The sequence below is a fragment of the Netta rufina genome (genome assembly GCF_964035555.1).
Source record: "Netta rufina genome assembly, chromosome: 5".
Taxonomy (NCBI): Eukaryota; Metazoa; Chordata; class Aves; order Anseriformes; family Anatidae; genus Netta; species Netta rufina.
This window is the reverse complement of record NC_140128.1, coordinates 47,747,232-47,774,561: the sequence shown is the minus strand read 5'-3', so window position 1 is coordinate 47,774,561 and position 27,330 is coordinate 47,747,232. Positions and strand designations below refer to the sequence as shown.

Here is a 27,330-nt window from a genome sequence, read left to right as displayed (position 1 = left end):
ATTTCTTTACGCCCCTGGATTTGTAAAATGCAAGCAATGTGTTTATATACCATAATGGCAAGGGTAGTCTCTTTAAATGCTTTTTCTAAAAAGCTGCCTCAACAGTGGTTAAAACTAAGTGCTAGCTTATTTATTAAAACCTCTGAGCTCACATACAGTTCCATAGCATTCCTAAAATACTTGTCAAATGAAGTTGCTTTGCTGAAGTTGTGGTTTGCCGTAAAATCAGTGAACTAATTTCTGTTGAAGCACAGCTCTCTAAATAATATAAACTGGAAAGTACATACAGTTATACTACAATTTAATTCTTTTCTTGAAGAAGCTGGTAACGTGTATAAGAAAATAATATTGAGTTGTTTTTTTATTATTTTTTTTTTATTTTTACAGATACAACTCTTGCAAGCTAAGCTGGAATTCAGCTTTTGATATGTTAGTGATTTGAAATTATGTAATAAATTGTATGAAGATTTGAACATGTAAATTATTGCCAGTAGCCCACTGCTTTTCTTGTTCTCTAGACTGTTTTGTTGCATACTCTGTTATACACTTGAAATACATTTTTCAGATGTGTGATTATTACAGCATGCTTTCTTCAATGCCTTGCTCATATTTACATCAAAAGTTTCCCCTCACTTGGGTGTATCAGCCAGTTATGACTAGGTTTTGTCTTTTTACTTAGTTGAAAACAGAAGCAACATGTTTCTCCTAGAAAGCATATTTAGTGAAATTATAGTTGTGTTTGCCATATGGTGCTTCATACAGATGGATGATTATTATGCAAATCTTTTGATTAGTGAGTTTCTGCTATTCTAGGAATCATTCTCTTTGTGTGTGTTGGCTTTGTACACATTTAGTTCCATTCTTAGGATGATCTGGGACTGTGCCAAATCTTTGATAATCTTGGTGATTTTTTTATGACTTAAAACTTTTTTTTTTTTGAATTTATGGTTTATTCTATTTTCTTTGTTAATCAGGCAAAATAATTAACTTTCACTTCAATTTACCATATGAGAAACATAATGCAAGAAGCATCATTCCATGCTGAATGAAATCAATAACATAATTTGCATCTTTCCATCACAGATATTGCCTCTATGGCTTTAGGCAAGTAGGACTGGTGAGGAGAACTGTCAAATAAAATAGTTTTGTATGCAACATATGCAAATAGAATCTGTTCTGATGACCTACTAGCTTTTCTCCAAGTAGCAAGATTTGATGTTGAGCACTGGACAGATTGATGTATAATGCTACTTGGGTTGTCTTTTTGTTTTGTTCTGTTTTGTTTTATTTCTACATGGTTCATAAAGATTTTGGAAAGGTATCTTCAGCTCTTCAACTATGAACATATGTGAACATTGTATATGTTAAGAAAATGCTATTTTTGTAGGTAGCCCTTTTGTTAACTTCAGATTGCTCAGATACAGAGGGTCAAGGTCCTTAGATTGATAGAAAGCATTCCATCACTGTTGAAGTCTGTTGTATTATGTTCAGGCTCATGTAAAAATCGTTTGTTTGTTTGTTTTCCATTGCCTTGAGCAGGCCTAATATTCCTAAAAAATAAAGCATTGAGGTGAATGGACAGGAGCAACAGACTTATTATTTCTTCAGAGAGGTAAAAATTACAATTTAATACAGCAGAGATCTGAGATTTGAGAGATATCATTTAAGCTCTCCCACAGAATGATAATGTGTTCCAGGAGTGGATTTTCATAAATTAAGCTAATCTTTTATCTTTGTCACAAAACATTCAAATGAATGAGCCTAATGATATTTTTAATTGTATTTCACGTAAAATTTTGATGTTTTGCAAATATTTGAGACATAAACAGTATGAAATCATGCATTGCTTTTCCATAACTGTATAATTCAAGGTTATAGTGAAGGATTTCCAAGAGTAAAATAGTATTTTATAATCAAAGCTGTTGCCTCTCATCCATATCTAAGTCAGCTCATTAAAACATTTAACAAATATATAGATGCCTATCCCATAGAAAGCAGCTCTTATTTCTTCAAAGGTTGCTGAAAATAATGCAGTAATGCAGTTTTATCTATATCCGTGTTAAAAAACTAGATTGACTAGCTGTAAAGCAGAACTGAATAATTTAATTCATCAGAGGCATTATTGATTGGAAATTTTGTGGCCTCATGTAAAAAGAATAACTAGATGGTTACAGCAACCCATCTGAGTTTTAATCCCATGAACTTATTAATCATCTTACTGTAATCAGTTGAATTGTAGAAAGTTTAACCCACTATAAGGTAAAAGAACAATTTCATTGCTGTCAGATGGAGACTCATTAGAAATACTGTATGTTTCTGAATTTTGAAAAAATGCTCTATTTTCTTTTCACTAGTGCAATAGTAAGAAATGTTTCATTTTGATATAGTAAAATATGGTTTTTTGCCACCTCTGTGAAATATTATTATACCTCTATGAAATATTGATCCTTATTTACTTTTGAAAATGCTTTTAAATGCTGTTTATTCTAAATGGAGATGTTCCAGAAATCCTACTTGGAGAGGTAATAGTCTTCTTTGGACTTTCCTTTTCATTGTAATTTTGTGTTTGAACAATTCTATTATTTAATACTAAGTATTTATCACTTTGCTCTTATTTGAATTTTTGCATCGTATCAAACTGAGACATATGTTTTAGTATGAACTTTCTAAATGGCCTGTGCACAAAGGTAAGCAGACAGGGCAACAAATGACAAATAAAGGAACCAAACTGTCTGCTTAAAGCTATAGAATTGTTCAATAGCAAATCAGTTAGAATTCAGCGGATAACATTCTTCAGTAGCAAGGCACAAAGCCTCGATGACTTGGTTTCTCAGTTTCCTATCTGAATGTTTTAAATATCCTTATCCCTCCTTATTGCAAGTCTCAGTTCTGCTCTTAGTTTCTCTTCAATCTACTTAACAATCCTGTCTGAGTGTTATGACCCTCAGTTCTGGCATAGCATGTGTCCTAGGTTGAACTACTATAGCACTATGCTTTATTTCTTGCTCAGACTTACGTATAATGCTGTGTAGTGACTGTTCAGTATGTGTTAATGGCTGCTGCACATTGCACTAGTAACTGCTAATTTTCCCAGTATTACAGTCCTTTTTAAAATAACCTTCATAAGAATCTGCTGATATGGAAATATACAGTTTGTATTGCTCCTATAACAATTCACTTGGAATGGTATTCATGTCAATCCATTCAGCAATTTCTCACACCCCTGTGAAAACATTGATAAAGAAAATTTTTACTATACATCCAAAATACTCATAATTTGACTCAGACCATTTAGCTTTTTTTTTTTTTTTTTTCTTTTTCAAACCAGTACATTAATGATTTAATAACAATTTCTCTAATATGTTTTCACCTGGAGGAACAAAGATAAGTGGATATATGTTCATGAATATAGCAATTCTAATGCTTATTATGAATTTAGGAAGGAGCTGGTAGGAAATAGTAGGAAGGGGGGCATGTTTTCTTTACAGGCATTGAAGATTTAAACAATAGAAAGAAAAGTAAGATAGTCTGGAAGGTTGAATACAAATTTAGAGTTTCTTTTGAAAGGAGAAAATTCAAGAATGGCTGTAAATGCCACTGTGTTAATGGAGGAGAAGCAGGTAGCGTATAGATTCAGACTATGTTGAGATATAAAACTCATTTCTTCTTTTTTATTGGTTTGCATATCTGCTTTCTGGCCCATTCATATGTGAGAAAGATTGTTTTTCATACTTATGATTTCATAATTAAAAAGTCAAAAATTATTATTAAAACAAAATGTTATCTGCAAATAAGTATTTAGTAAATGAGTAATCTGTTTGAAAATATAGTGAACTTGTGAGCTATGAAAAACCTACCAACCAGTAAAGTCATATTTAGGGATAATAGTATTTTGTACCTTTCAGAACTATATTTTCTTTCTGGATGTAAAGGTGTATATGAATTTGCTTATATTGTTCTCTTTCATAGTTAAATCTGTATTGTGATTGCACTATCATTAAAATTTCAATATGCAGCAATATTCCTTCATTACAAACAAATTTATTGCTTCATTGGTTTGCATAGTAAAAATGTGAGGAACTACAAATTAAAAGCATGGCTTTCCTCTAAAACAAAAAAATAGTTGGATGTAAGGAAGGTAAATATCACTTACTACAATTGTATAATGTTTGTCTTGCATAATTACGCACCACAATTCAAAGACTGATATGTACCTTTAAGCATTTGACTTTAATATTTTGTTCTGTTGGACTGCTGATGATTGAAAGTGTAATTTCTAAAACACTAAATGCACTATGTTCTACACAAATGGATAAAGCTGGTCAGACGCAATGAACAAAATTACTTGTGGAGAATGATGGTCAGCAAAATTTTTTTCCTCCCCAAACCCAACCCCTGTTGTCAGATATTTATAAAATTAAAAATGTGAACATAATTCATATTCATAGAAATTGTGAGTGGTATCTTTATCAACTATAATAAGAGCTGAGTAAGTCAAAAATAGCTTATCTTTTAATATTTAGACCGTTATGTCTCACTGTTTTCCACTGCAGCTAAGAGTTTTATTCATCTTGGCTGTTTTGGTGTAACACAGTAAATACCCCTTTCAGGGGTAGCATCCAAACATCATGAAAAACTAGCATGTGGTAGCATTTTGTTTTTCAAAATTCTTGATTTTGTTAAAACTGCCTTTATTTTACTGCCATTTAAACTTCAATATTGCATTTAAAGTATTGTTTCCACCCCCAAAAAAAATCAATTTAAAAGATACAGAATTTGAAGAATTCTGTATCTGAATGCCTGTAATCTTGCCTGATTTAGCCATCTCTCTTGCCTGATTTATCCAGTGGTCTAATGAATTTTTCAGTTCTTGGACTATCTCAATTGTGACATTACACTAATTTTATCATAACTGATATTCTGAACCTAAAAGTCCTTTGTCTTACAGAAACTGGATGTTGGAGTTCCAAATTAAAGAAATATCTATTTATTTGGAAGTAGATGGGGAGCTACTCTTATTTCTATAGAAAGAGACATGAAATTCCCTTCACAATATATCTTCTAGTATTCAAAGTAAGAGAATAGAGCAGTCTGGTCATGCCATATTTTCTACCTTCTTAGCAACTGATCAGCAATGAAGAGAAAAATTGGGATTTTTCCCAATTCCAGAAGCTGCACTAACTGCTTTTCAAAGTACCTCTCCTTTTGTCATTAAACATAGTAATGAGCAAGTTCTTCTGTGTTCATGGAAAATTTGCCCATGGTATTCAGAAAGTTAGTTTTTGTCTCATTTTTGATGCTAAGATAAGGCTATTATCAGCTATTGAGACACAAAAAAGAAGAGCAGGTGAGACAGAAATAGCATTAGTAGGAAGAAGCACTTCAGGTTAGTAATATTTGTGTCACTTCAAGGGTAGATCTCATCTTTTTCTTCAAATTGTCCAGTCACCAGACTGCACCTGATATCCTTTCGGAATCCACAGATTTACTGTGTGAGCCAGAAATATGCAAGAACACATCTTTCTTTTGCATATGCAAATAAATAGAAGACTGCATTCTGCATTACAACATGAGGGCTGTGCTATGGTGATCCTTGCCTTCACGAGCTAATGAAATTATTTGCTGCAATTCCAATCTGTTACTCTTTGCTGTAGCAAGTCATGTGCTCAGATAAGCTGTTTAATACTGTCAATGGTACCTAGCATGACCAATGGCACCTAGCAATACCATCCTACCCTACAATGAAGTTTTCTGTTATGCATAGCTGAAATAGGTGTTTTACTGTTCATACTAAAGACCTTTAAAGGTATTGGTACAAGGTGCTGGAGCTAGTGCTTCCCAAATTCCAGTAATTTCTTTTTAGCACATAAATCCAGCAGGAACTGCAAAGGTGAGTTTCCTCAATACAAGGAAAAGATTGTTACATTTCTTACCAGAAGAGAGAACATAGACTTTGTCTTATTGTGTTTAGGACCAAAATACAAATTCTTTACTTCAACTCTTTTTCAATAGTTGCAATGTAAAAGAGAAAAAAATGAATGAAAGCCAGGAGAAAGAAGTGCAGGTAGGAATGAAAAGAGAAATAAAAACACTGTGACTGGCTCATGATTAAACTACTAAGTAGCTGTGATTTTATCTGTGTTGGACAAAATGCTGATAAAGAGGTCTTGTGTTGGATATTGTGTCAAAATTACAAATTACCTTAGTGATGTCTGTAGTAAATATGTTAGGAACTTTTACATCCGCAGACTAGGATACGAGCACCTTACAAGCACTTTTAAAGTGTATGCTTTCACGGGGTGAAGAGGTGCGTTCCCTCCATGTTGTGAACGCAGTTGAAGCACGGAGTAAATGAAATGGCTTGGCTGGTTTGATAACTGAACACAGGCCTCCAATTCTAGACTCGTCCGTCTGTCTGCCAGATATATTTCTTCTTTATGATTCCACCTATGATTGGTTATTAAATTCATATATCATTTTTTTAAAGTGGAGCAACTCATTCCATTGTTTATGCAGTGCCTTTCCAATTGTATATGATTTCTTCTTTGGAAAAGAAATGTCACCTATTTACAGAGCAACTACAAGCCTTCATGGGAAAGAATATAGTATTTATATCTAACTAGTGAAATAGACATTGCTTACTACTCTGCTTTCATTTGTCTTTCTGTTTTGTTTGTAAAGCTGTTGACAGAATGTTTGCAGTATTTCAGAATAAAATAAACAGTTGCATCTGATCACAGAGATTTTTTTTGTCAATGAGAAAACAGAATTCTAAGAAATAAAGATAATTATAAATAAATTTACATCTAAAGTAATAATATCATTTGGTAGAAGATTTACTAATCTTTCTAATATATTTATTCACCATTGAAGGTTGACTGCTATTTCCTGTGATCTTTTAACATAATCTACACTGCTAAATAATGGGATCTCATTAATTTCCGTGTGGGATTTACGGGTATAGGGAATCCAGTGTATATAACTGCTCCTATGTATTTAATTTAAATTGTTCTTACCTAACCTTGGCTGGGGTGGAAGTAGGACAAAAAGCACGTTTATTTTCAGAGAGTTTAGGGTGAGGAAAAATACATTTATCTCCGTAAAGACACTATGGGTCCTCTGTGGACATTTTGCTTTTTGCTTCATACGAACTTCCATGCTGATGACAGATTTGGGCAATTTCAGGATGAGGACTATGGGTATGTCTGAAAAACAGAGAAGCACAAATGAAGAGTAACTTCAAACATGAGTCTTGAATAGCATGATGGTGCTTGACTGCATCCAACAATTCTTAGGATATTTATTAACTATCCAAGAGGGTGCGTGATTAACAAAGTCACTATTCAATAAATAATGTCAGATTATTTATGTTGGTAGGGACTGAGGGTGCTTACCAGGGTATCTAATGGGACTTTCAACGCCAAGTAAATAGGTAGCTCAATAGGAGATAAGAAACATTATCTAAAGAATTGAGGTTACATATATCCAAATGAATGGTTCTCAATAGTCAAGTGCATTCTCAATTCTAAATTTACTTAGCAACTACTCAAGGAAATGACCTGAATGCTGTCATGGCCAAGTCGATGAATATCTCAGCTTATATTAATCAATAGTCAGAAGCATATGAGGTAATGCTGGGAAGTAAAAGAAACAAGGAAAAAAAAAAAAAAAAAAAAAAAAAAGCAACATTGGAATATTTGTAATATACTGTTGTAAACTGGTAGTATTCCTTTCCCCTGTTTGCTCCATGTAACTCAGTGGAAATGGATGGTCTCATCTTCAAAGAATTTCTTACAGGGGATGATTTATCCCACCTATGTTAGATGCCTGTGGTAGGATGGGATGCCTTCCTCTCAGCAAGTGCCCCTCCCTCTGTCCAGTGGCTAGATGAAACCAAGGTAACTAGTTAAACTGGGTAGCATTTTTAGATGACAAGTTGGACCACTTAAATCCTACCTCCTGACTCAGAAGGGATTTGTGTTTAATGGAAAAATTCCAGAAATGGGCAAAAAGTGTTACAGATAAGGGCAAATTTGTATGTTAGAAGAAATTGGAAAGATTTGAATCAGCTTGGATGAGAGAGGAATAAAAATATATGTAAGTGAAAGAAACAAACAAAAAAGGATGGTTAAAAGGCATGTAACTACAAGCTACTACTGATTCTCTGTTGTAATAAAAGAAAAAACATTTGAAAAAAAGCAAGGAGGATTGCATGAGCACAAAAACTGTTACATAAATCTCAATATACAGTATTATTCAGAAAAGGCTTAAGCATTTATGTGAGGAGTAAAGATACTGAAAGTTATATTTTAGGTGATGAAATATGAACTCTGAGAAAGTAGGCAGCCACATAGGAGTGAGCACTGAGAACAATCTTCCATGGCCTTAGTTCAATAATTAAGAGTGAATACTAGTATTTTTTCCAGAAGTATCTCATAGATAACTGTCAAAGGCTGGATACAAGATAAAACCAATGGTTTGATCTAGTGTGATCATTTTTGTGTTTATATTCTTTATTGTTCTTAGGTTATTTCTAATATAAGCATATTAGTTTATAGGGAAAGCTAGTTCATTTCAGATAGAATGCAAATATAGTAGCTTTTGTGTTAAATCCTCTTATGGTATTAGAGGGTACAGTTGTACCAGAACATTTATCCATAGGACATGAAGTATCTGTCTATAGATTGTAGTAAAAATGTGTAATTTTTGAACAATTGTTAAGTGTCAATGAAAACCTGAACTCTCTGAGTCTAATCAGATTCTTGTTTTAAAAATATAGTCTTGCTTTTACGCTTCCCTACTACCTTTTCTATCTAATACAGTTGTATCGCAATACCAGAAAGGAATCTGTAGAACTGATTCCTGAAAGAAAAAGAAAGTTTGCAAGTGAATAGCAGAATTTCAGGGTAAATATTCTAATTTTCTCACTTCTTTGTGGCTTTTTAAATTAATTCATCTATCGAAGTCCCTTAAGACAGAAAGAAATATATGTCTCAGTGAAACTCATTATAGAGTCTTGTATTCATGACGGAGTGAGCACCTGGTTCACTGACCTCTGCTTTCAGTAGAGCACTTGCCAGTAGTGGGGATTTGCAGAAACAGCATACCTGAGCTCCACAGACTGGTAAATATTGTCCTTTTCCTTTAAGATTTTTGAATAAAAATATGTTGCTTCTCTTTCTGAGGCACTGAATATGCTGGCGTTGTACATACTGAAAGAACTTTAATATGATATTGGTAAAAACATGTTCTTTAGTACTTCTACAAAATGTATTTTTTATATAGAAATAAAGACAATTTAAGGAAAATACATTTGGCCAACATAGAATAATGGATTATATAACATGTTTATTTAGTATGTTCAGTAAATAACTAGGATTTTTTCTAAATCTATGATTTCTATAAATCTAAAGAGAGATTTTCTCACCTCTACTGTTTTCATTGTAAACCTGCCCAATAGCATGTTTGTGTATTTTTGTGTGTTGATGCATACCTTTGCTTGTGATGCATGCAGGTTTAATAATAGTTTAGTTCAACATTTAAAGTAGATAGTAACATATCTTTTGTTGAAATAGTCTAGCTAGCTGGCCTAGTTTTCCTTAAATAAATACAAAAAGCTCCCTTTTTATAGAAAAAGTATAACTTCAGCAACTGCACATTTAATGATTATGCTTGTATCATTCCATCTGTTTTTATCAAGGCAGCTTTTGAGGCAGTTTATGTTATCCAGCTCTATGCTACCCTTGCATGCTGTTTTAATACTGAAACAGATGGTAAATCCAGTTGCTGAGTAGGGAGAAAAAAATGAGCATTAATTGGAAGGCATAAAAATCTGAAAACCTCTAAGTGAAAAACTTCTGACACACAGTTAATGCTACTTTTTAACCTCAAGTTTTTTGATAATAGATAGGTAAATAAAGAGGAAAAAAAAAAAAAAAGAAAAAAAAAAAAAAGCACAGAAGTGATTTCAGCTTCATTGTAGCTAACACTGTTTTTTTTTTGTTTTGTTTTGGTTTTTTTTGTTCGTTTTTTTTTTTTATTCACTTGTTTCTAACGTTTCCTAAAAGAATTTCTTAAACCTCCTCTTTCATTGTAGAAAAATTAATTTGCTGTGATCTCAAATTGAGACTAAAGTGTATGGGAAAAATGTGGGAGATGATAGGACTCAAAAATAACAAATCTTTGAATAGAAGTTTTTATTTTACATTGTCATTCATGGTATTTAATAAAATCAGAGTGCAAATAGCATTGCTATTAAAAGTGGAAATTCCTGATACCATTTTCAGAATTTACTGTTACCTCTTGATTGAAGCTCCTTGAGATTTCTGCCTCAAAACAAATAATATCATCTGGCCCATGGGTACTGCAAGAAAATATGTGAATCGAATATGAGTAATCTGAGAAAGTTGCTTTTTTGCATCACTTTACGTATTTCACAGTCAGATATGCAAACTCATCAACCCATCACTGGAGTAAAGCCACATCTTTGAGACGTGGTAGAAATGTATGGTAACGCAAGAAACAAGTTGGAATCAAGACATAAGGCCCACCATATACAATTACAGAGAGTTGTTTAGGTAGGCAGAATGTAATAATTGAAGGTGTTGGGTTGACTGCGTGCCTCAGTAATTGTGATCTATCTTATGAGGGAGTTACCATTCGTGTAATACTAGTCACAGAAACCATAATACCTATATTTCTTAAGGACATAGTGGGATAAGAAGTCTGTTTTGATTAATTAATATCAATAGGTGATCACAAGGACACCTTCTGATGAAAATAAAATGAATTGAAAGATACTCATTTTTCACTGAAGTGTAGAAATGTTTTATTAAAAACCAAACCCATACAAATAATAAAATCTCATATGAATGCCCATATTTTAAAAAGAGGTGTTGCTGTCATTTTACTATTTTCCAGTAGTAACTAAATGTAACTAAATATTCTTCCTTTTTCTATAAAATATTATGGAAAAGTTGTGGATCTGAAGTTACCTCAAGAATTTAATCTTTAAAATAATATTACAGTTCATGCATAGTTTAAGAGATCAATTATATGAATCTGCAGTGTAATAGGACTACCTAGTGAAGTATTAATGCAAGTCTATTATAACCGTATCTCTGTGCATCAGTAAGTCAGGGGATAAGTATCAATTCCAGCTGCTATTAACACATGGCAATATTAAGAGCTAGAGCTCTATGATGTATACTAATATGTGAAAAGTTGTCAGTGTCTTTTGCATATTGCATGTGCTATCATTTGTATTTGACTCGTTACAGTCACGTGTCAACAGAAAGATTTATGCTTTACTGCAGCTTTAGTGAATATTTTTAAAATAACGGTTGGGTTTCTTCTAAGTTCCTCTACTCAGAGCACGATAAAAGTGTCTGTTGTTTTTCTGTAGTGATTTACATTGTTTTTCTCCCTAAATAACTTTAGCATTAATAACTAATTAATTGTGTAACTTAGGCATTCATTTTGATCAGATACTTTCTGCCTTTACAGGTATATTTCCATTTAACAGTTTCCTGAGCCCTTCTATTTTTGTTTTTATCACACTAGATTTCTTTATAAGTAGATAACAAAGAGTTTATGTTGGTTTGTACTGAAATTTTAAAGAAATTGAACTGACTGCATATTATGAGTGAGTAAGAAAACTCAATATTTTTCCGAATCAAATTGATACCATTATATGTCTCTCTTTAAAATTGTTGAAATTTTAATTTTATATGTTGCTCAAACATTTAGAAAATAATTTTTCTAGGGGAGAGAAGTTGATTTCACACTTACTGAAATATCTTGCCATCATGGGACAAAGGATCCTTTTAAGTATCATTTTTGTGCCTTTAGTGGCTGAAGTGATGTTTTCAAATCTTACAATATTGAAAACTTTGGCTACCTCAGCATGTGATCACATGATAGCTATCACAAGGTTAACATTTCTTGCTGCACAGTTTTTTTTCACATATCAACAGGGTAGATTTGTTTCTGATTACTGGTAGATTTTTCAGATGTTTCTGGTAGATGTTTCAGATTACTGAATTTCTCTAATTAATAAAAATAAGCACTCCATAAACTACTCCCTTTATGTAGCACAGTAACTGGTATTAGTTTCTCTTTTCCTTTGTTTTTGTTTTGTTCTTTAATGAGATTGTGTCATGGTTTGAAAAGGATAAGTTATATTATATGCTGTGCTTCATAGGATATGCACATTATTCTTTCAAAATTTTATAAATACTTGGTAACCTGTAGGCAGAATATATATATGTATATTATGTATAAAGTTTAATCAAATACTGCCATGCTCTCTGCTTTAGTGATATTTTTACTAGTTTTTTTTTTTTTTTTTTCTTTAAAACTAGTCATTTGGACTGCATTCAAGTTTGATTGACATCACAACACATTACTTTTGTGTTTATGCAGCCACTATGGAGCATCTGCTTAAAACATTTTAAAATATTTTGCAGTAATAGACACAGGTTCTCAAAAGTATTTCAAATGTTGGAGTAACTGCGAATGCAAAAGGAGGTTCAGCAAAAATTACCTGATGGGAGGAAGGTTTTACAGTCATTTTCATGCTCTTTATATATATGGTAGAAAGGGAACCCTCTGCAGTGCGTTATTTTGAGGTCGCATTCTGCTACTCACCCTGGAGGATGGCATTAGTGTTCCACGGGAACAACACCACCAGTTCCTGCAGCCCTCAGGACACCCCAAATGTGCCTCTTTCTCTTATCTTTGTGCTGCATAATCGCCTCTCTGCAGCAGGTTGACAAATTGGTTGTACTTGGTCAATCGTCCTCAAGGATTCCTTGAAACTCCCTTGAGCAGCCGTGCTTCCTTTACTGGCAGTCCATGTAGAAGCTGCTTGGGTATTTCTCACCACACCTTTCTGGGCCTTCTGCTTGGGAATCATGACTAGGATTTTGTTTTGAATGTATCAGTGAATGTATAGTAGAAACCATGAAGTCTCTCATCAAGTAGTGAATATATGCTCAGCAGCTGGCCACAATTGGCCATTGGGTGTAATCTCTGCTATATCAATTCTGAAGTCTCCAAATCCTCACCAAATCTTAAGATATGAACTCATCTCTGTCACAACTGCAGTGGTGCAACTCATCGATGACGCCATCAGCTGAAAGTGGTCGCTTTTCCTTTATTGTTTCTTTTGTAGGACTTCCTGTTGCTGAGAAGATTCTCTGTTACTGGAAACATAATTTTCCTCATCATTATACTTCTTTTTGAGCTGGATCATAACATACTAGAAGACTGTTGAGCACAAAGTGAAAAGCTCTTCAGAATAGTTGTTCTTAAGGGATTAAATGATTATCATCTCTGTCCAATTTCTTTCATCTGATAATCAAGTTCAAGATGGTACTAGATAGCTCATTTGAAGTGATTATATATTTGAAATAGAAATTATTTGATGTCCTTTATGGTTTCACACTCTTTAAGACAGATGGATTTCTTTTTATTAATGTTAGTGTATCTGTGGTTCCTTGCAACTGTCCACTTACGTGAAGATTAGAGTGACATTTAGAGTATAAATCTGTCTAACAGGAATTGATATGCTAGAAGTAAAATTTCAAGCTCTTTTATCTACATTGGTACTAATAAATACAATTAAGAAAAATGTCATCGCACTTCAAGTATTTCTGTAGCCAAATTAGGTGCAGAGAATGGGAACTTAATACCTCCAAGAAAGCTAAGTGGGAGGCAGGCCCTCTCATTTGAACAGTTATCAGTTCTCAAAAGCTTTTGTTAAGTGATGATTATATAGTAGTTAGTATTCCTAAGATTTCTGAACAGTTTCTGTTGATAAAACCAGTATTTTTGTTAGTATTATATGGCATCCATTTTGATAGTTTTTACAGAGAGACTAAGATTATTACTTCCGTGAAGAAATTTTCATTTATATTTGTCCTTTGCAGAATAGAGTGTTTCTGGAATTTCAGTCCATTTTTTAAATTTAGTCCTTGCATGTGAGATGTGGCATGAGCTTCAGTTTTTTACATCACCTTAAATATATTACTATCTAATAAAATTTAAATGAAATTATTACAAGTGTCTAAGTCTTACTTTTGGGTCTGCTAGGCACTTACAAGTCTGTCTTACTGAAAATAAGTTACTCTTATGTCCTCAGACTTTTTAAGTGCATGCCAATTAATATATTTTTTTTTCCTAAAGGTTTCTAAAACACATTAGTTCTGATCTATTCTGATCTAAAACACGTTAGCTCTGATCTATTTTTTCTTAAAAAAATAAGTTAGTTTTCACTAACATTAAATATCCTGGTTCATGTAAGACATGCAGTGTCATCACATTTGGAAAAATACAGCAAATGCTCTTCTCACCTATTTATACATACTTCATTATCATTGTAGCTGAGTCATTTCCAGAGAATACAGATAACACCTGAGTGTGATTTTATTTTCCTTCACTGTCTCATTTTACAGCAAGGAAAAAAACCCTTAGATTTTTATAAATTTATTTCTGACTGTTGTGTTACTATTACAAAAGAAATTGTTAGTGAGGTTAAGATCCAAAAAGTACATCTTTTACTCAATAGCAAGTTCTGATGCTTTAGATGCGATGAGAATTTGTTCAACTGCTTTAGACTGTTCTCTGTCAAAACTCGATCTACAGCACAAAATACATTTTGTCCTTAACTGGGCAAAGCTGCAGATTCTCAGTTAATCATTTAGGTATTTTGAGCCTAGACTATCGGACACCTTAAGGATAATGATAAAGACATCGAACTTGGCTCACTATTTTACAGGAGCTAGTGTGGAAGATGAAAGCAGATTTGATGTGCTTATAGTTCCCTGGGCTGCAGCAGAAATGTGCTGCTGTGTTCTGTGCTATTTTGAGTTTCCTAAGGGCTAATGGCTTCATGCCCAGGATACTGCATTGCCGTAGTCCAGCTGAAAGGTGACAAAGGCGTGTATCATAGAGGCCAAATCATCAACAGCAAAGACAGGATGAATTCTTGCACCTGGTTTAGGGTTATTGTCAGAGAGAGGTCCAGGATCAGTTCTAAATTATAGACCAGCTCACCTAAATGGAACTATGTAACATCAGCCAGAAGGTACTTCACGGTGCCACAAGCTCCTTAAAGTGTTTCTTCCTGCCACCAGTGTAACTTTTCTTTTTCTCACTTTCTGCTTCCACCCTCTGCTTTTTATCCATGAGCTCAAGTACCAAGGCAGTTTGGTGACACTGTGTTATTGTATGCAATACAATATGATAAAAGGGGGGAATTTTGTAATACCTACATAGTGTTTTCACTGGAGTTCATGACATCCTTCCAGTTCTGTAAGTGTCTGTGTCTGTATTTTAAATAGGATTGAAGAAAAAGGGAAGTGAGGTCCATTTTTCTACTGCTCCTCTCTGGTTATGGCTCTCTTGAAATAAACTGTTTCAGAACAGTCAGCCTCTTCCACACACAGTTCATAGTTCATTAGTTATGTCAAATGCTGTAGAGAGGCTGAAAAGAAAGAGCAGGGAAGTCTACTGTGTTTGTAGTGTGGATTCTCTGACAGAGACAGTAATGCTCTTTTTATCCTATGTCCTGCAGTAAATTCAGATTATGGCAGGTCTAAGTGATTGGTAGTATCCAGTTGAAAGCATAGAGAACAAGAATATAATAATCAAGGTTTAGCAAGAATATCTTCTGAATGTGACATTGGACTGAGATTTGTGCAAGTAGTGCTACCACATCAAGTTGCTGTCCTAAGTTGTGAAGTGTGAAGAATGAACTTAGAGCAAACTGTGCTAGGGCAGCTGCACACAGATGAACAGATGTGCGTTTGAAAGTGTGAGAAACAAGCAGGCCATTCATGGAAGTTAAAGATCTAAGAGTGAGAAAATTACATCGTTCATCAAGGAGAACATTTTCCTCTACTTTCAAAGTTTGCATCGTGGGTTTACAACTTTGGACAAATAGGAGAGCTTAACTTGCCACCTCTTAGCCTATTCACATGTCCATGACCTTCAATACTCAACTTTTAATCTTTTTAGAAAGATAACATCTCATGGCACAGGGCATCTGCTTTGTCCATGCTAGAACATTGTTTCAAGAGTGACTTAGAGGAATGAGTACTAGAACACTGGTACTGCACTATTCTTCTTTTCTGACCTATGCCTTTGATTTGAAACTTTTCAGATCTGATCCTATCTAGCTTGCAAGATCTGAACGTGCAGCTTTAAATACTAAATAAATAAATAAATAAATAAATAAATAAATGGATGTGTGGTGTTTGTTTGTTTGTTTTTCATGCAATCTGCAACCTAGCTAGGGACTAGTATTGTTCTTTTTCAGTATTAGAATCAATAATGCTAGGATATGGAAGAGGTAAAAATTGTTGTAGTTGTAGTATTGTTGCAGTTGTGGTATACAATGATTTAGTTGCTTGATGCTGTTTAACTATTTACATGTCTCCAGGAAAAATCCTCCTCTGCTTCTGCCTTTTCTGGGTGAGCAAGGTTAAGCACTCATCACACAGGGAATCTTTTGGTAATGCCTAACAAGCCATCTCAAAGAACTGGCAGCTCTGGAAAGTGGGATCTCCTTTTGCCACATAGAGTTTAGGAAGGTTTTAACCTAAGTTCCAATTCATGAAACGTTTAGGACTAGTTCTCATCTACTTTTTTTTTTTTTTTTTCATCTTTCTTAATTATAAGTTCATTTTTTCCAGTCTTTGTCTTCTGTATTTTATAATTCCTTGTTAAATGAGACCTCAAGCCTGACTGGGGCTTTTAGGCAAGACCAGAAGATGAATACTGGTGATAAAAATAGTTACATATGTTAGCCATCAAGTAAGGTATTTCATGTTTTCAAATGAATCTGTTCAGGCCTGCAAGAAGGTGATAAAAGGATGAAAACATTACATACATTAGATTTATCTAAAGACTTGATTTTTAAACTCCTTTTTTTTTCTCAGCTGATGAGTGCTATGGGGACAATAGACAATCTCTGAGTCAGTCTCGGTGCTTTCACTGAGTAATTTAAGGCAGAATTAGAAGGATCCAAAGTTAGGTATATAGTCCCCAGCAAGGATGATGGTTTAAGTGAAGTAAAATAGTGAAATGGGAGTAAAACAGTAAAATGGGAGGAGATAAGGGATTGTCTGAACTCTTTTGACATAAGTATAGTGATTAAGGTTAAAAAAAAAAAAAAGATTAGCCTGACAATTTGTACATTACAGGCTATATAATTAGACTCATACTTTTCTAAACACTTCTGTTTTATTCTACATTTTGTCACTCCTTAGCCCTTCTAACTAGTTTTATTCACCATCTCTTTGTTATGAACTATTCTCTGGATGGAGGTACTCTTTTGTCATGTCAACAGCATCTGATGGAAATGGAAGAACTGATTTCTTTCAAGCAATTTCTCTTTCCAAATTATTTTTGGCAGGTTAGGTTTCTGCATCATCTAACAGTTTAAGTATTCTTTAAAACAAACAGAAAAACAAATCACCAAAGCAGACAGAAGAGTTACAGTATTCCAGTACTGGTGTCAACCATGGCATTTTGCATCCACAGCATATATAGTGCTGCTCCCTTATTTATGTAACAAAAAATGAGTTCACTCTTTATATCTTCACTGCTCCTTAAAAGCTCACACTGGGTTGCTTTTCCACTAAGATTCCTAGGCTGTTTATGATCTTCTTTCTATGATAAGCCTCCCATTGGGGATATTATCTGCATTTCTTTTTCTTAGGTTTCTAGTTTTGATTCTGTAAAACCTGATTTTGTTTGAACAGGCAACCTTGATACATGATTCATACTGTTGTATCCAACCACTGTGTTTTTCAGTTTATATACTATTGCTTCCTTCTCTGAATAATCCACAAATTATATATTACATATTATAATAAATAAAATGATAATATTATACAGCATAGTATCCTATATAACCATGCTACATAATACATGTTATGTATTACATGTTACATATTATCTATTATATGCTATATATTATTATATACTATGCTATGCAGTATATCATTATAATAGTGTATATTATTATAACATCATATATTATAAATTATACTTAATTCCAAGTCAGGGATTAAAATATTAATTTTGATCCTACAACAGCTCAGTAAATAAGTTCACTAGAAACACATGCATTTGATTATGATCACAAATGCTAGTTCTTTCTTGACCTTTGCGAGGCATTTTTCAATTCTTTTATAAAACCTGTAGATCCTTGTAGGTTTCAGTAGATCTTTTCTAAGGGGCACAGGCTTAAGAACAAGAAAAAGAAGTAAAAAAGACTGACATAAGCAGGGTCATTTACATTCAAGGGGTAACTTTTTTGCCTAAGTGCAAGAGACTGAGAAGACGTGAGGACAAGCTGCAGTGGGCAGTTGCATATGAAAAGAAGTAGAAGCTCAGAGGTTCTTCTATGGAGTGTCAGTGGAAAAAGAAGGCAGAAGTGATCACGAGAAGAGGATCTGGGGCATTTTTTTCTCTGTGAAGTGTTCAGAGATATAAAATGAAGAGTTGCTCTACACAAGTACACTACTAGCCCTATCGGATCAAACATGGCATGAATGATAAAGGCTTCAGAAAAGACAATCATTTAAGAAGGGACAAAAATTGGCAGAACTATTGTACCCAAGACTATTTCTACTGTTGAGGGAGAAGAAAATCAAGGAAAGCATAGAAAAATAGATAAAGAATATTGCAGGTAGAGAATTGGGCATCAAGAATAAAGTACTTTACAGTTATTGACAGCAGTAGTCAGGTAGTGCACTCAGAAAAACAGGACAACATTTATCCCAGAGAAGAAACAACTGAATGTAATATACTGTTGGAACAGTTCTCACCAGATAGTAATTTGTTTGCTCTCTACTTTAAAATAATATTTCTAAAAGCTGAACAGCATTGAAGGTGAGGCATGATTCCTTAAGTTCTCCTATATGATTGAAACTTCTGACTGGGAGCATTCCACATCCTGTACTTTGTGTATTTTTGCATCCTCTACTGTATGTACTTTGCTTGTCCTGTTTCAGGAAGCAAAACCAGAGGTTTCTTCATAATTCTTCTGCATTTACCAAAGACCACAATGGCTTTTCTCAAAATTAATATACACATTAGTAACAAAACAGCTGTGGAGCTCTGCAGGAATCCCATCAACAAAGAGGCAAGCACTATGAGAAGGAAGAACCAGCTGGTTAATCAGAAGAGAAGGCAGCTTGTTGAAGAAGCCGTCATCCTTGAATCTTCAGTTGGTGGGTCATTTTATCCTCGGCAGGGATTCCTTGCGTGATGTGTAATTTTTACTCTCACTGCTCAATCAGTATGACAGCTTTGGTTCTAATCCAGTGAAAGTATTGACTCTGGTTTCAATTATTCCCTGATGGTTTTATGTAAGAATATCAGATAAACATAGTAGCAATAAAATTTGAATGTAAAAGATATAATCAATTTAAAATTCTGGTTGTGAAAACTTTATTCTTCATATAACTGCTGAGATTATATACATGTGGTCTACTTACACATTTTCTAGCATTTTCTGGTTGGGGTTGGTTTTGTTTTCCTTTCTCTGAATATCTGTCAAGTAATGAGTTACTTATTCAGAGCAATTCAAACTGTGAAATACAATATTTCAGCTATTGAAGTCCCAAAAGTCTGTATGGTCTTTGTGAAGTTTAGTACACATTTGAGTAATATTTCTGCTTACTCCCTGAAATTATATTGTAATCATAGGGAATATTTTTATGAATCTGTTTCACAGGCGGGTACTTCAGAAAGTCTAAGAAAAGATTCTGTTCTTTTCATTGCTCTTTTCATAAACAATTAATATAGGAGAGGGGAAAAAAAAAAGGAGGCCTTTTCCCAGTTAATAAGGCATTTTTCTGCTTTATGTTAGGTACCTATTGGAGCCAATATTAATTTATAAGGGTGTTACCAAATAGTAGGCAAATGCATTTAATAGATCTGTGTTTGTAACTTGCCTTAGTTTTAATATTTTAAAATTATTGTTTGTATTGTAATTCCAAAAGGAAGAACTGAAGGTTGAAATTTCTAGTCAGATAGTGAAGAAATAAAAGACACTTCTGAACACAGTGCTCTTAAAATATAATCTGTGACAAAAGGCAGTAAATCAGTCATATCCAGCTCATGCCAGACAGGCAACATGTAACCCTACTGATCTTCTGATGTTCTTCTGGTAACAAGGAATAAGCTAAAATGAGGGACAACAGGATGACAGCCAAGTGTCATTTATTCATATTGTTTTAGAAACACAGTGGATCAAGGAGGGTTGGGAGAAGATTGTAACAAGTGTCTGTGCAGAGCAAATGAAAGTAGAAAAAAGGATGTCAGTAATAGATTTAAATGTAATTTACATACAGTAGACAAACATAATTTGGAAAATTTTATCATTGGCCACATACAATGGATGATTATGTTTTGATGGGAAAGGGATTCCCTTGGAAATTGAATCCAGATTTTCTGACTGTGGCAGAGGAAGGCTAGTGTCAGAAATAGTGGAGGAGCTGTAAAGGAAAATTCCTGGATCACATTGTGAGTTGCGTTTCTTCAGTGCTACTACTTCCTTGAAAATACAAGTTAGATCAAACTGCAACATCTTTTGTTATTAGAGAAAAAGGCAGTTGGGTTTTAAGAGTGCCTTCTCCTTGTAAAATCACCGCGGGTTTCCTGAGTAGGCTGGCTCCCTATGATGTTCGTGTTTGATTTCCTTAAAGAATACAAAGAGAAAAGTTATTTTAATAGAAAATGGGCTTTGGCTTATCCCAGTCAGGTCAGAAAAATGAAGGTACAGCAGACATTGTTAGATCTGAATGGTGCTGGGACTTTAAGCATGAAAGAACCGTGCCCAGACACACTTGCAAAAATGACTTCAGGCCTAAATCATTCATAGCCAACAATCCTGCTGGCCTCTGGTCTGTAAGTATGACAGAACATTTGAAATGTAGAAAATATTTATTGAGGCAATAAATGTATCATGAGAGTTGCAAGGCAGTACCACTGAGCTGTAATTAAATATGGTACAGTACTTAAATGCAGTTTAAATACAATGTAGTATGTTAATTCAGAAAACTGTTCTCTAGCACTTCTCTGAAATAATTTAAAAGAAATACACAACTTCTCCTCATACATGGTATAAACCTAAATAATGAAATAGCAGGGACCTTTTTTTTTTTTTTTTTTTTTTTGGAGACTTGATGGAGACTTGAGATGGGAATGAGGCTTGGCTACAATAAATGGTTAAAGACCACCACTATTCTTGGAATGTCCTAAAACCAGTGAAACTGCAGAGAGGTTGAGATCTGAAGACACTGTATCCAGTCCTTTGTGCCTTGTATGCTTCTGCCTCTAATTTAGAACTAATATTTCTAGGACTTTCAATGTGGAAGAAAAAATAGGGACAAAAAAAGTTACAGTAGATCACAAACTATTACAGAAATAAGTTACTTCTGTACATGGTATATCTTATTATAACTTCATCTGTTCTGAGAAAAAGGTTGTTACATAGCAATGCATAAAAAGCCATCTATTAAGTCACCACATATAGTTGTTTGATAAATTGCAACTGTGTTTGGAAAGTAGAGGCCTTTTAATTTGTTGTTTCTCATAATACCTCAGCTATAAAGTGCCTAGTAAATTGGTGAAACTGAAAGTGTTTGGAAATAGGTAGTAAAAATTTCTCAAATGTCCAATTTTATATCTATTTGTAAACAGAAAGTCATCTTTTCATATTTAGTTATGGAAACTGTTAATGATGTTTTACCCAAATTTAAAGGGGTAACATTTTAAAGTCTTCCATTAGCTAATTTGGAAAATCAAGTGACCATTTCTGTCACTTTTAATGGAATTATGTTTTTTGTTTGTTTGTTGAACAGTAGCCAAAGTAAATGCTTATTCATGTAGACTGTTGTGAGAAGGAGACTTTTTTTTAATTATTATTTTCAGTTGTACCTCCCATATATTTCTCTACCTATATTTGGTTTACATGATAGAGCTGCTGTTTTCTCCTCACTGATCTCTATATATGAAAATCGCTGCCCGCATGAAATACAGTAAATGAAAACTTCCTCCCTATGGGTTAACTTCATTTTTTTCAAAGTCAAAGTGAGGACCATCCATCCTTACCTGTATAATTAATGATCTTTAACTATGTTTGCATAGTGGAGAAATCTATGCTAGTTTTAAGCTACCCTCCTCACTTGCATATATATGATGTATGGCAATGGTATCAGAGATCTGAGTAATGTTTAATTTATCTTGGCTCTTACGTGACTTTGGGGCTTCTTCTACTGAGCTAACCAGTAAAAGCCAACTCAACACCAATCTCTGCTGGCTTTTCCGTACTTTCACTACTCTGTGATTATAAGCGAATTGTTTTGAGGATAATGGGAAAAAAAAAAAGAGTCTGCTTAATATATTTATAAAATAAAAGGGTAAGCTGTATTTGCATGTGGATACTTTTCTGATAAGTACTCACTTCAGCGAATTAATAAACACAAAACTTATAGAGGGAACTTATACTGACATTAGTCTTTTAAGCTATTCATTTACTATACTCAGATTTATGGTTAAAATATTCCTGTCAGAAGGAAAGTGCCATTTATCTAATATAGTTTGCTATGAAAATACACTTAGGTGATTTGGGGAGTCTTCAACTACTTAATTGTATAAGAGAATAATTTATACTTCACAGTCAGTAACTTGTGATGCTGATTATTACTCAATTTTCAGTGAAAAATCGTAGTCTACCCACGGCACTGCATACCTTGAAACATCTATATATGTTTTACTAAGAATGTTAAATGAGTACAGGTCTATGAAATAAAGATCAATATACTGTGACATAGTATTTTCAGAATCATAAGAATGAATATATCATTTGCTTCTGCTAGATGAAAATGAAAATTTAACACTCCAAGACCATCCTAGCTTTTAGATTACCTTTGGCAAGGTTTTGGAAATTTGTAACATTTAAATAAATGCAGTGTTTCTTCAGATTACAAAAGCTAACTACTTACCAGTTTATTAGTAATTTATTTATCAGCCAACATATCTTCTAATCTCTACTTAAAGGTTGTTCAGACGGTGATACACAATTCAGAGTCATTTGGTGGCTTTTGCAATGTAGAACAAACACCATATAAAGTTTAGGGCCATTTTTCAAGACAAGCTTCCAAACAGGTACACGTAATTAATATAAACATTAAATACGTGACTGTGCACATAACTCAGATATATGGGGTGAAATAGGTGTCTCCTGAAAATTAACGACAAAACTCCTATTAAATTTGGTTTAGCCAGATTGTCAGCACTACCTTCTAAAATGCTTGTGAATTGTTCTTTCAGAATTAAATTCTGAGAATACCTTGCAGTATTAAGAAAAAAATAGATTTTGCTATTTGATTATTAAGCATTCTCTCAGTTATTTGAATCTGTACATTTTCTTTAAATAAACTATTTTACTTGCAAATAACACAGATTATAGTAATAATTACTGTCATTAAAATAGGCTTTTTGTTACAAAAAATGCTTCAGTTGTTGACTTTTAAAAGAATGGGAACGTCAAATGATTTTGGTTCAAAGCAGGTTCAAAACAAATAAGATGAGGTACTTACTCACTGAGCAGGTGCTCAGGCTGTGGGCTTCACACGGCTTTGAAAAACTGTTATAAAAATTTATGCAATAAACATGCATCAAGAATAATTACATACAAACATGCATGTCTTGTTTAGGAAACCCCTGAATGTAGAGAATACACCAAGGGAGAATAACCCAAGGTAGTATCACTACACTCGTCCTTTTTTTCCATACATTGATGGCTGCTGTCAGAGACAAGCCATTTGGGTAAATGAAGTGATTGTCTGGGATGGTAAAACTGTTCTTTTTCTTCTGTAGTTCCTGTTTATTCAAAAAGCATCTGTATACAAATAGGGATGTATAAGTGAAAACAAGATGAGACAAGCATGGATCATCATTCACCATCTACAGTGTCTTTTTTATAAGGCTATATCAGGGGAGAAAGATGGTGACATTATTCCTATCATCAGGTTCTTAAATCTTGCTTAAAATTTCAGGGTGAGTTTCGTTTTATTTACCTCTATTCATTGTTTTCTAAAAATGCCTCTTCTGCTCTGTTACTGATGGAGAATATCTAAATAATACTTTATATGAGATAAGGTACTTACATACAGTGCAAATCAATGGGTATGATTACCACCACAGAGTGAGCCAGTAAGGAAATAACTAAACCTACTATTCTTCCTTTCGGCTAGAACATATGCTATAGCAAGTTATGTAGTGTTGATTTTAATGTGATAGCAACTGTCCCATATCCGTAGGTAAGTTACCTCAACAACTTGTTGGCACCATTTAAAAAAAGAAATTTTAAGTAATTTATAAATTTGTCTAGCTTTGTCTTCCAACTTTTGTCTACCATTGTGCCTTTCCTTGCTGCTTAAAAGAATATTTACTATCTGAAATATTCTCTCTAGATATATATACTTGTCATCTTGATTTGACTGAATCCATTCTCTAATCTTTTTTTGAACAGACGATTTTAATGTCTCATTATAAGGCGTCATTTCCAGAGCTTGTTTTTACAACAGTTATTTTCTCAATTCTCTATCCTTTTTGGAGCCTGGACACCAGAAATTAGACACGGTATTTCCCTAATAATTTTCCTAATGCCATACTCCGAAATAAAATCACTCTTGTATTTGTTTTAGATATTATCCTGCTTATACATTCAAGGATCATATTCACCCTCTTATGTAAAGCATCACAGTAGGAGATAATCTTCATTTGATTACTTTTTATGACTCTTCCTCCCTTTTCAGTCACTGCTTTCCAGGACAGCATCTCCATTTTGTAATTATTACCTGAATTCATCCCCTACTGGTGAATAACTTTGCATTTGCTTATATTATAACATACCGTGTCTGAAAGGATCCCTTTTACCAAGAAATTCATTAGATTGAGTTATGATCAGCTGTCATATTGTCCATAAAAACACATAAGTGATCATCATCCAAAACTTGTCATTACCTGAAAAGCAGTAGAATGTGAGCATGTTTTGGTCTGGATCTAGAGCTAATAATGAGCTGAAGGAATTAATTTTGTTTAAATATTTCCTCAATGGTAGGGTGTTGTTTCATGTGTTTATGGTCATGTGAGGTTCATCCTTGCACCATGAGGTTTGAAGTTCAGCTGACCAAGTTCAGAAAACATTTAATATCACCAGAGAGGTTAATAGTTCACGTGTAGTGTAGTTCAACATAGTACAAATTATTGCCAAGAAAGGAGAAGAATCTTACCAAACAGTGTTAAAAGTTGCAAGTTAGCAGACTGGAGGATTCTTGAATAAAGTGCAGATTAATATTTGTATTGAAAGGGAGAATGATAATATTTTAATCTAAATTGTACTTCTTCAGGGAGATGGAAATAAGAAGTACATATTCTAAATCAAGACCCTCCTTTGTGAAGACAGAGATGCAGTATTTTCTTCAGAAGAAACCTTTCTTCAGTCACGTGGTTTGATAGTTACTGATATATTGAAAGCTGAATATTATAGAGAAGATTCTTGCAATTGAAGTGAGGATAGACAGATGTAAGCAGTATTCTGTTTTCTTTTATCAGCCCTTGTAGCCCTTTGAACTGTTTTCATATTTGAAGGTGTTGTAAATAAATTATTTTCTTTTACCTTTAATAGAGTTCTCTCAAAAGTGTGTTTAGAATAAGGATATCTTACAGAAGAGAACATCCCATTCCTTTGTGTGAGGTTTTCTTTAAAACTGAGACAGTGTACTACTTCTACAGGGTCTAGAATCCCTTTGAAATTTCCAGGGTATTCAGGGGATAATAAAATTTGCCTCTGCTAAACAGCATGGATTATTTTGGAATTTTCAATTTAATCTATGTAGAAGATGTATCCATTTTGCATACTGCAGTATAGTAGGAATACTGCCATACTACCACTAATGGTGAATGTTGAATAAACATTATGATACTTGTTCTTTTTGAAAAGCTTTGAGATCTACATATGAGACATACCACACAAAAAGCATTTTTAGTTGATTAATTCTTTTTATAGAATTCAAATGGGTAGGATTTGAGCTCTTCAAAACAATATTGGTGTTGGATATCTACAACTAAGTATAATGTCTGTTTTACATAATGTCTTTTAGGTTTTAGATACCAGATCTCATTTCTCTTATAGAGAGGTTGATCAGGATTCTGATGGTTGCATCGGCTTCAAAGACTTTGAATCTGCAATGAAGTATGGACAAGATGAAGGATCACTATTGTACTTTGCTTAAAGTATAGTCTCTAGTGAAGAGACAAAATGAAAACTTTAGATCTCAAGTTATTTAAAAATCAATGAAACTTCATTTGTTTCAGCCAGCATTTTAAGAACTTTGACTATAAGTGTAGCTCTGAAGAACAGCCTTTGAAGCTTTACTGTTGACAAGTTGGGTGTATTAATTTACATGTGTATATGTGTGTAGAATACTTAAAATATTTGAAAACTCAATTGATTCCCAGTCACCCTAGTTAGGAACTGACTACAACTCTCTACTTTTTGGTTTTGACAACATATGGAAAAGGACCGACTGAATCCTAATTACTGTGAAATTTATTTGCATGATTTTTCAAAGTCCTTTGTTGACAGACCACAATACCTCACACATGTAGAAGCAGATAAATTTATGGTGGATAATGTCTTTTTTTTTTTTTTTTTTTTTTAATCTGTAGTATATTTGTCTTTCCTTTATTATTTCCCCTTCTTATATTGTTTATTTTTAATATTACACCTCATTTTTAATTTAGCATTTATTTATTAACTGTCTATCAAATTTACTTCTGAGCTATTATGGAGACCTGTGTGTGTATAATAAAAGTAATGAAGTAAAGTAAACATGAATATTATTTTCTTTTGATTTTTTTTTTTTTAATGGAGATAAAAATAAATCTGGAAGTGTACGTCATGGACCTAAATCTGTCAGTCTGAAAATAGTAGGTATTCAAACCTTCAGCTGACTCTTAGTGAAGAACTTCGATGTATATGCTTTAGTAATATCAGAATTTTCCAAGAGTTGAGGAGAAAAATAAGGTAGAATCTGTCACGATGTACACACCACTCTCTTCCATTTTCTCTACCTTCCTCCTTCCTCTCTCTCTCTGTCTGTATCATCCAGTAACTGCTTATGGAGATGTTCTTGCCTGCTCTAAGTTTATGTACACCCATCCAAGCTGTGCTGTAGTGAGATAAATCCTTCTTATTCAATTTATTTTATCTGTGATCCTTTACTTCCTACTGCCTTTCTG

The 27,330-nt window shown here is 33.6% G+C and overlaps 1 protein-coding gene across 1 annotated transcript in view; it reads left to right on the top strand.

Moving 5' to 3' along the window:
• Positions 1-26,321, top strand: part of EFCAB11 (EF-hand calcium binding domain 11) — a gene marked incomplete at both ends in the record, with an annotated part of 59,310 nt that extends 32,989 nt beyond the window's left edge. Inside the window, one exon of the mRNA XM_084287993.1 lies at positions 26,222-26,321. Coding sequence (XP_084144119.1) covers positions 26,222-26,321 — 100 coding nt within the window. The remainder of the gene's footprint in view (positions 1-26,221) is intronic.
• Between the last annotated feature and the right edge of the window lie 1,009 nt (positions 26,322-27,330).